The 10,226-nt window shown below is 40.8% G+C and overlaps 1 protein-coding gene across 1 annotated transcript; it reads left to right on the top strand.

Moving 5' to 3' along the window:
- Window positions 1–5,581: 5,581 nt before the first annotated feature.
- LOC9661098 lies at window positions 5,582–6,051 on the top strand. Its single transcript, XM_024665989.1, has 2 exons — window positions 5,582–5,640; window positions 5,693–6,051. Exons 1-2 carry the CDS (start codon window positions 5,599–5,601, stop codon window positions 6,044–6,046), a joined length of 396 nt encoding a protein of 131 aa, XP_024521757.1. The 5' UTR covers window positions 5,582–5,598; the 3' UTR covers window positions 6,047–6,051.
- The last annotated feature ends 4,175 nt before the right edge of the window (window positions 6,052–10,226 follow it).

A 10,226-nucleotide genomic window follows, 5' to 3' on the forward strand; every position in this document is an offset into this window, starting at 1 on the left:
AGTCACTTGGCCAACGAATAAGCTCCCATGAATAAACTCATAGGGACATTTTCTCTTTAGCTCCAAAATCCCATCCAATCCAGATTGAAGCTTTCCATCTCGCCCTTCTCGCATCCAGTTCTTTATTCTACAAAAAAAAAGAGTGTTATTAGTGATAAAGTAGAGTTAAGTGTTAATTTTATACCTGTTTAAATTTGTCATAGGTTCTATATTTCGAAGTAGGTCCTTCAAGCTATTCTCCGTGAACTCTTTTTGGCTATCAGATTGTAACAACATGTCCACCACATAGTCCTTTAGTATAGACTGTTGAACACACTTTGGAGTTGCTGCACTTTTCTTCCTAGCCTCTGTAGTAACAGCAGTCTTCAAATTGCGAAAAGAATCACGGCGGATTCCTTCCTCAATTGCGTGTTGGTGGTATCCAATATGCACTGCTGCTCTGCCTAAACATCCATCCCGTGGAAGAAAATAATACATTTTCGCATCGCAACATGCTTGACACACAGGTGTTGCCCCGCATTTGCGACATCTAAATCCTGTAGCAACTTCATCACGCCTAGGGGGATTGATTGCTGAGCCTTCAAAGAAACACATATTCTTGCCATGATCAGAAATGCATTTCTCAGCGACACACTGAAGCTGTCCACCGCAATGGACTATGGACACAGATCCATCGAAATGAGAGAAGTGGGTCGTCTTTACTCTGCACCAATTATGTGGATCAAGACGTGTTTCCATACCCCTTTTCCTGCTTGACGAACTTGCTGGTGGAAACTCGAAGAATATATTCCCATTATAGGAAGAAGGAAGCTCCTCACCTCTCATGTACTGGAACTCCTTCAATTCCAACCGTAATGATCGAGATTGCCGAAATGCCTTATCCACCACTTCAAAAACTGGTCCAGAAGGAACACACCTACTTGTCTGGGAAGCTATGTCAGGAAGCTCATCTTCTTCATTTTCGTCACTGGAGAGAATAATAACTTCATCCTTCACTCTTTGCACAGTTGGCTGTGAAACTGATGCGCTCTCCTCTCCTCGCTTCGGAGATCCTGTAACTAGAATCTCTTGACCTGTACATCTATCAAGATCCCATTGAATCCCATTCTCTCCCACACCACTGTCGAGAAGAATGGATTTTTCTATCTGATTACCCTTATCACGACATACATTCTCCAAACTAACTGATCCTGGCTTCAGCTTGAATCTTCTGCAGAGGAAGGTCTCTCCTATAACACTCCTAGAGAAAACAATTGGAGGCTCTTGATCGAACTTCAAATAGAATTCTCTCATATCTTCTCCTTGCTCGAGCACTTAGAAAAAAATTTGGGGAGAAACTGACAAGAAAGAACAAAGATATTCTTCTGTATTGTGAGCATTAATTAGCTATGTCCTTGCAAAGGACAAGTTAATTATTTTAACAAAATATACAACCGTTTAGAATCTAGAGAGATATGAGAATCTTAAAGAGCCGCCCATATTAATTGTATAATTGATTGTGAGAGGAATAATAATGTTGAAATGAATGTGGTTATGAGTGAGAAGCGCCAATCAATCACAAAAGTTGTAGCATTGATTTTTTGTTCTCCCTCTCATCTCCATGCTCTCTTCCCTTCAAGAGAGTTTCATTCTTTTGTGACAAGTGAGAGAGACTCAAGCTCGAAAAGGTTGGTTCGTGCGCGGTTTTTTCGCGCGCTTGAGCAGGGAAGGGCGAGAGAAAGGCGCTTCAATCAAGAAATGTGCTTCAAGACGCTCCTCAAACAAGGTATGCTTCCTTGAGAAGGTCGGTTCGCGTGCGAACCGACGTCTCCTCACTTTCTTTCTTCCATTAGAAGTTTCTATTTTCTCAACTTTTGTTTTCTCTTGAGGGATAGAGATGTCGGTTCTTGTGCGAACCGACATCTCCTAGCATTCTATTTCATTTTCTATTTAGCTTTTTGCCCATCTCTACCTCGTTTTTTTTTTTTTTTCCTTGTTGAAGGGGTGGGAAAGATCGGTTCGCGCGCGAACCGACGTCTCCCCACCTTTATTTTTTCTAGAAGCGAGCTTTCTTGATTTTTTTCATGTTTCTAGTGGTGAGATTTCTATATTTTAGAAAACAGAGAGAGATTGAAATGTCGGTTCTTGTGCGAACCGACATCTTCAAGGTTTTTTTTTTTATTTCATTGACTTGATGGGGCATTTCATGTGAAAATTAGAGGGTGGAAGATGTCGGTTCTTGCGCGAACCGACCTCTCCCGTATTCTTGTTGTGTTTTTCCTTTTTCTTGAGAGGTAGGGTGAGGTCAGTTCTCGCGCGAACCAACCTCTCCCAGTGACTTATGTTTTTTTCCTTTGCATTTCTTGTAGTTTACAATCTATTTTTCACATCTTTTACTTACAAACTTTTCTTGTGAGAGCAGATATAAATCAAACTTGACTGCTTGAAACTTCCAAAAAGGGACTTGAACTTCAAATGCCACAGGTTTGCTTTACATTACAAGTTAGATGTTTTAATAGTTTTGCTTTTTATTTTAGAGGAAGCGCCGAGGCCAACCTCAATGGTCTCGATCTCCAGGAAAAGGCAGCCGCCTTGATCGCTGTGGGCTTGGCCGATTGAGTGGAGATTCATCTCAAGTATCTAATGAAGTTTCGGCTAGTCATGCTGGAGGCAACGATGAGTATAACAATGACGTGGATGTTGAGATGAACACTCAAATCGATGTTGGTGTTATTGAGGCTGTTGGTACTGGTGTTCCTGAGGCTGCGGGTACTGGTGGTGGGGTACTTGCATCTGATGTTGGCGGTGGTGGGGGTGCTATGCCTTCGGTTGCTGAGGCTGCTCGCGGCCAGGTCAATGAACCAGCTGAGGACGTTATTGGTAGCGTTGTAGGTGGATCTACTACAGAGGCTACTGGGGGCATGGTAGCTGCTCCTACTGCTCCTCAGGCTGGTGGTGCAGGGGGAGCTAATGGTGGTGAGGGATTATGCATGCATGATTCTGACACCATCTTGAATGATCGTGTTCGGGACACAATTATCCAAGCTCAAGAACGGACAGTCAGTAAAGTGTTACAGGAAATGGCGTGGAATGGCCCTCATCGATTTCTAGTTCCTTTGTGCCGATTGGTTCAAAGCCATTGGGTGCGCTCAGCTTACGACCTCAACATGGCTATCTACAGCTCCTTTGCCGAGGTCGGGTTTGGGAGCACAGCTGGTACCTTCATCGTTTCACCAACTTTCCCTGGAACCGGCCGGACAGAGTCAGTGACTACTGAACTTGAGGAAAAATGGGATCCTATATGGCTGCGAAAGTCTCGTGAGTTTGATGGATTCTTAGGACAACATGTGGAGACAGCAGGGTTCATTGGAAAGCTCTTTTGGGTGATCGATGGAAACCATAGGTGGCTGGCATTTTGGAAGTGCATTCAAGAGAAGTTCCGAGATGACGAAGAACGACACATTAGTGTTCCAGTCACACTTGTCGAACCAATGACTCGAGAGCACACTGTGAAGCTCAACATGGCATGCCATAAGATCAACATGTAAGAATTTATTTTTTGTAAACTTAGCTAATATCGTGTTTTTGCAGGCTAAACCAATTTGCGTTTCAAGCTCATACATTGGTACATGACATTGAGCACCTTCGGTTTATGGGCATGCTCTCGCTAGAGGAGGTCCAAACGTTGTACAATCGTGAGGTATTTGAAGCAATTCGAGTGAAGCTAGGAGCTAGGAAAGGCCAAGAATTGCAGACTTGGTACCAACTGCCACTTGATTTTCTAGTTGCTGTCTGGGCGAAGGTAAATTATTATTGAAGTATGTATCAACTTACATAATGTTTCTTGCAGCCCATAATCAAAGGAGAAAGAGCGTCATTCTTTAAAAATGCTCGAGGGGACGAGCAGCAGAAGGAGATGGAGTGGCATGCGATTGAGCAGCGAATTTTGAATACGAAGAGAACAAAGGTGAAAAAGTTGCTCTCGATTGCAGACATACGACGCGGGCAGGAATGGCTTGATAGCATTGCCGAGATTTGTTCTCGCGTTCGTAAGTTCTTATAAAATTTGTGAAACATTTCATAACTCTTTGTGTGTGTAGGAACTGGTAAAGCACCGGAGGAACTCATTTACAACATCTCTAAGAGTAAAATGTCCTTTGCTGAACAAAGTGTCTGCTTGGAACTTCTCAACACTTGGCTGCGAAATAACGAAAAACGCTGCGAGATAAGGATGGAGAAGGTGATGAAGGAGAAGGCGTACATTTCTCAGAGTATTGCCGCTGGTGAGGAGATGCTACAAGTCTGGGATGAGAAGTTTCTTTCCAGCACCCGCACAGGTATCACTCTCGAAGAATATATTCGTGCTTGTCTTGCGGAGCTAGGGAATGGTTGGCTTCCACGTGGTGGGACGAGTTCGGCTGAGTTCAAGAACCAACCAGGACAACCATTTCTTGCGAGGCGCATGGTTTACAGGTATTTTTTCAATTCTCATTTATATATTGGTATTTATATTTTTGTTTTACTTTGTAGATATTTAAAATATAGCCCCGGCGCACCGGTATACACAACCGGTGTTTTGCAGAAGCTCCTGACTAGAGGCAAGAAGCTTGGGATGTATGAGCCAGAGTTCTACTGTCCTTGTACACATGAGAGGGAGCTATGCCTGTGGTACCTTGAACTCGTGGAGCAGATGCCAACATCGGACTTCGAGCTAGATCTCTACCTTGAATGTCATCCAGGTTCACTTGAAACTCAGCACTTAGCTAGGAAATATTAACCTTGAGTTATATTCTTATTTTCCAGAGGCTCTTTCTGACTATGATAACGACATTGTTGAAGTTCAACAACTAAACCTAGAAGTCAGCACTCAGGAAACCATGCCAAATCCAAATACTGTTGAACCAGAGGAAATTGTACAGGAAATTCCAGCACAAGAGATTCCAGTACCTGCTCCTCGCAACCCCCGAAGGGGCCGTCATGAAACCTTTCATGAGAGTAAGGACTTTGATTTGGAACATTCTTTTATTCATTCTTGACTTCACTTTTTTTTTTATAGATGTTGCAGAGAGCAGCCATCAGTCTTTTCGGCGGACTAAGACATTCTTCCCATCCCTCCCTACGGCTACAGATGACGACCTAGAAGAGCTCTCCTCTGCAGCGATGCATAAACAGGTTAGTAAGCATGAATTTTATCTTCAACTTTTAGTTCTAATAATTGATTTTCAGGTTCGCCCTCTATCCCCAACGGCCAGTGTTGGGGAAGTTGCTATTCTCATTGGGGATTACACACAGCTTTTAGATGCTACTAGTCGGGAGCTCTACATGCTTGATCGGTGGATCCATGGTTTGGGTCAGCTCACACCTTATGGGAAGATCGATTTCATCTTTTTTGATCTTCCCGATGGGATGGCACCACCACAGGGGGATACTCCGTCATGGAATGTGTTGCAGGCCCAACACATTTCCCAAGCCTTAAAGGTTGCGAGCAGTTTCATGACATACGAGGGTGTGGTTGTCATGATCCTTCCTCGCTCTCTAATGTGGGAAGGCCTTCTCGCACACTTGGCTGACAACGATGATGGATTTGTTGAGTTTTCATCTGGCTGCCTTCTTTCGAGTATGGCGGTGGACACAAAAGGCACTAGCAGGCAGACGCGAAAGGTGTGTGACTTCTTTATCTATAAATTAACTCTATTCTATTTTTTTTTTCCAGATTTATTCCTGGAACTACCATGCTCTATGCCACATTGGGAACCGGCGTAATGCCACACGAGCTGACGAGCGTGCTGCTCTTGCTTTACCAGGATATGACAGCTCTACAGACATCATCCCAAATGTGATTGACTCGGACGTTCTTCACCCAGCGTTCCCTGGTTATCGACATCGTTCGGTCACGGCCATGCAAATCTTGTTGGAGTTATTTTGTCCGCCAAAGGGGATTGTGCTTGATGCTACAGCAGGATTTGGATCAATGGTGCAGGCAGCAAAAGAGACAGGCCGAGCGGTTTTTGCACTTGAGAAGGAGGGTGCCTTTGAGGACATTCTTAGGAGATTTTGCGACAGGTGATGTTAGTGCTTGAAATAATCTATAATATTTATTCTCAAATGTTTCTATTTTATTAGGTCTACACTTATCACACACAGTGTTTCAGTCCACACGCTTGATCTTGATGATATGGATGATCATATGGACCAAAGTCAATTCCACTTACCTATTTATGCTGAACGTATGGCACAACATTACATACAACACGAGCCTATAGTGAAGGAGCATTCCACTATACCCATTTCTACTTTTCTGGATATGGAAGCAGAAGAAGATTGAATATATTCTGATTTTAATATAAATTATATTGTTTAATATATTATTTTCTTTTTTTGTAGACTAAAAGATTAGTTCATGTCGAACCAATAATCTACATGAGCTTATGGAATACCTTAAACACCTAGATTTTATGTTAAAAATTCTTGGTTCAGGACGAACTAAGGTAGTGCCATTAAACTTTCGCCAGTTAGGGGATTGTATTGACTTCCGTTGACTTTCGTTGACTTTCATTGACTTGAGCTCAGCTCAAAAACTACCCAGCCCCGTGAATGAGCATGGCCTAGCGTAACAGGCTCATATGTCAGTGGTACTTTGGGGTGTCAGTCATGGGATCAGACACGTGGAGCACTTGGACCAAGTGCAAAGGTTGAGTGGCATGGATGCCATTCTCGGGGCTAGCAAGCCCCAAGTCCTGAATGGGACTTATAAAGGTTGTGAATGAGACTCCTTCAAGTGGTCGGAGGTGTGGTTAAGTGACTAAAGTAGAATGGAAAAATTAGTCGTTTACAGATATAAAATGCCATTTAAAAATGATGTAGAAAAGAAAAGAAATCAAGCTCCAATACTCAAAACTAATCAAGGGGAATATGTTTCCATAGAAATCTCTTGACTTTACACACGAAATTGAGTATGGATAGATTCATTGGAAAGCCTAGGCTTAAACCAAGAGAATGACTAAAATCATGAGTTAAAATTACCAAAAGCTCAAAAACAAATTAACTCAAACATCAAATTTTTAATAAAAAGAAGAACAAAACAAATGCACTCCTTAGTATAAGAAATATTCATATTTTCTATGTTGGTCTTGGCATTGGGATACTTGATACTATAAGACTATTCCAATGTCACTTCATGCTCCTTCCCCTTCACTCCTTAGGCTGTATGATAGAGAGTTATTCCATACTCTAGTTTCTTATGCTCTTTAGTTATATATTTAGGAGTTTGGCTCCATACCTTTATTCAATGGCTTAAGGCCTTAAACTTGGGTTCCAACCTTGGCCCACATGTCTAAGGGTTAAGGTTCCACTCCAGGGTTAACTTATGGTAAATCACATAGGGTAAAGGGTGAAAACCATATTTGTTACACTTATGCTCTAGATTTATAGAAGTAAAGACCTTTATGAATATGAATTTAGCCTAAACTCTTCATTCTTTAAAGAAAGCTAAGCTAGCTCATTATGTCAGGTTCACCAACTATTGGGGCATCTCTCAACCCTACCCATGGATCCATCCTTTACGAACATGCTCACAAACTCATAGTTCTGAGCTCAAGTGCAAGAACAATATAGGGTGGAACCCTATACTCAATCCTCTTATGTACAAGGATGAGGGAATATTCCAAGAACATATAATATTTTCTATGCTTTATTAAGCCAGAATTTAAACCATGATATGAGGAGAATGTGGCAATGAGCTAGTGCCGCAAAAACTCCTATATTTGCTCTCAGAGAGATTAATTGTTAGTGTAATATCAAGTGTTAATTTTTTTTTCAGTCTTATAATTGCCCTAGACAAATCTCAAGTATGGAATGTACCTTGAATTTTGGTCATAGAATGGCCCCATTGAAGCATTTAAACTTCCCACCATGTAAGTTAACACTCCATTTGTGGAAAGTGTTTTATTAGCACTTTGTCTCCTTCATGCTATCATAAGCACATCTCATTTGCCTGTCCCTCATAGTCCTCTTATTTGGTGTGCCCATCCACTCTCGACAAAGCCACTTGAACTCATTATGAAAGTCACATTTAATGCAATAACAATGTTCGTTGACACTCTTTGCCCAATGAAACTCACAACTCTTCTCTCTACCTTATAATGGCTAATGTTTATCACCTCCAAAAAATTGTCATATACCCAACCAATTACCACCATTAGTATTTGCCAGATTCTTAACCTTGAATTTAGCTATAGCTATGGCCAAGTTGTATAGCAATCTATAGAAGGAATGGGTATAGTGGAAATTGGTATGAATTCCTAAAAAATGAAAAGCCACTTCCTTGTGATCATAAACATAGGCTCCTATAATTGACCAGCTTAAAACTCGTTTCATGTGGTCAAAATGGATCTAAGGATTAGCTAAATCTCCATCTCCATCCATATCCATTTAATATATAAGATTCATACTAAAGGTAGGACCAAGAATCAACATCTTGAAAATGAAAGTGCATTGACTATTTGAAATCACTTGGCCTACAAATAAGTTTCCATAAATAAATTCATAGAGACATTTTCTCTTCACTTCCAAAATTACATCCAATCTAGATTGAAACTTCCGATTTCACCATTCTTGCATCCAGTTCTTTATTCAACTAAAGAAAGAGTATTATTAGAGATGAAGTAGAGTTAAATATTAATCTTTTATCTATGTAAATTTATAATATATTTATGGGTTTTATATTTCAAAGCAGGTCCTTCAAGCTCACTTTGAAGTTGTGGCACTTTTCTTTTTAACCTCTACAACAACAATAGCTTTCAAATTGTGAAAAGAATCATGGCAAATTCCATTCTTTATTGTGTGTTGGTGGTGTCTAATATGCATTGCTGCTCTATCTAAATAGCCATCCCACAACAAAAAGTAGTGCATCCTTGCATCAAAACATGCTCGACACATAGATATCACCTTGCATTTGCAATATTTAAACCCTATAGCAACCTTGTCATGCCTAGAGGGATTGATCATTGAGCCTTCAAAGAAATATATATTCCTAGTCATTTAATGCTTTAAATATTAAGATATTAATATATGCATAATTGATTGTAAGAAAAATAATACTACTGAGATGAATGGGGTTATGAGCAAAAGGCACTAACCAATCATAACAGTTGTAACACTAATAGCTTGTTCTCCCTCTCATCTCCATGTTGTTTCCCTAAGAGAGAGTTTTATTCTTTTGTAAGAAGTGAGAGTCAAGCTTAGAGAAGTTAGTTCACACACAAAACCAATTAGATATAGCTTCTTAGACAAAGAGGTGTGTTGCTTTTGGACTAGTTTTTGAAATGGTGGATAAGGCATTTCAGCAATCTCAATCATTACAGATGGAATTGAAGGAAATTGAGTACATAAGAGATGAGGAACTTCTGTCTTCTTACAATGGGAATATATATTCTTCAAATTTTCACTATGTCCTTGTAAAGAACACATTAAATCTTTGTTCATAGAAGATTTATCCAATAAATATATCCTACCATTTATAAAATTAAAGTCACTAGAATCTAGGAAGCAATTGCCATCAAAGAAAATAAAAATCGTGACCATTCATTGTGACTATTGATTGTGTTAGGCACCAAGTCAAAATAATAGGATAAAGAAAGGGCCCTACAATGAAGTGATCACCCCTTTAGTTAATTAGCTTAGGGTGTAAGGGATAGGGGATAGGATCCTAACATTGGTATCGGAGCCCAATTTGATTCTCGTGGCTGATGAGTGGGGCAAAAATATTCTGAAGGAATATTCAACATAGTGGATCTAGAGAGAGAACCAAAGTTTAGTAGACTCTAAAAGAAGGACTATGATGACTAGAGGGTGGCCTAAGTATGTGTTAGGATCCTATCCCTTACACCCTAAGCCAATTGACTAAAGGGGTGATCACTTGATTGCAGGGCCCTTTCTTTATCCTATTATCCTGACCTGGTGCCTAACAATCCTCCCCCTCGTCAGGAAATGATCGTCCGCGATCATACTTAGGCCACCATCCGGTCACCATGGTCCTTCTCTTAGGGTCTACCAAACTTTGGTTCTCCCTCTAGATTCACCATGTTGAATATTCCTTCAAAATATTCCTGCCCCACTCGTTAGCCACGAGAATCGAATTGGGCTCCGATACCAATGTTATGATCCGGCGCAAAAAGACAAAGATCTAGTTGCCCTAGACTATGTTACGCCACCTCTTGAGGTTCCTCACCACCCAACCACCCCCGAGC

Source organism: Selaginella moellendorffii, unplaced genomic scaffold (assembly GCF_000143415.4).
Source record: "Selaginella moellendorffii unplaced genomic scaffold, v1.0 SELMOscaffold_132, whole genome shotgun sequence".
Classification (NCBI taxonomy): Eukaryota; Viridiplantae; Streptophyta; class Lycopodiopsida; order Selaginellales; family Selaginellaceae; genus Selaginella; species Selaginella moellendorffii.

Excerpts from the sequence above, each read along its gene's own strand:
- LOC9661098 (XM_024665989.1), top strand. The coding sequence starts at position 5,599 with ATGGCGGTGGACACAAAAGGCACTAGCAGGCAGACGCGAAAG. Across the intron at positions 5,641-5,692 it reads CTAGCAGGCAGACGCGAAAG|ATTTATTCCTGGAACTACCA; the intron begins GTGTGTGACTTC and ends TTTTTTTTCCAG.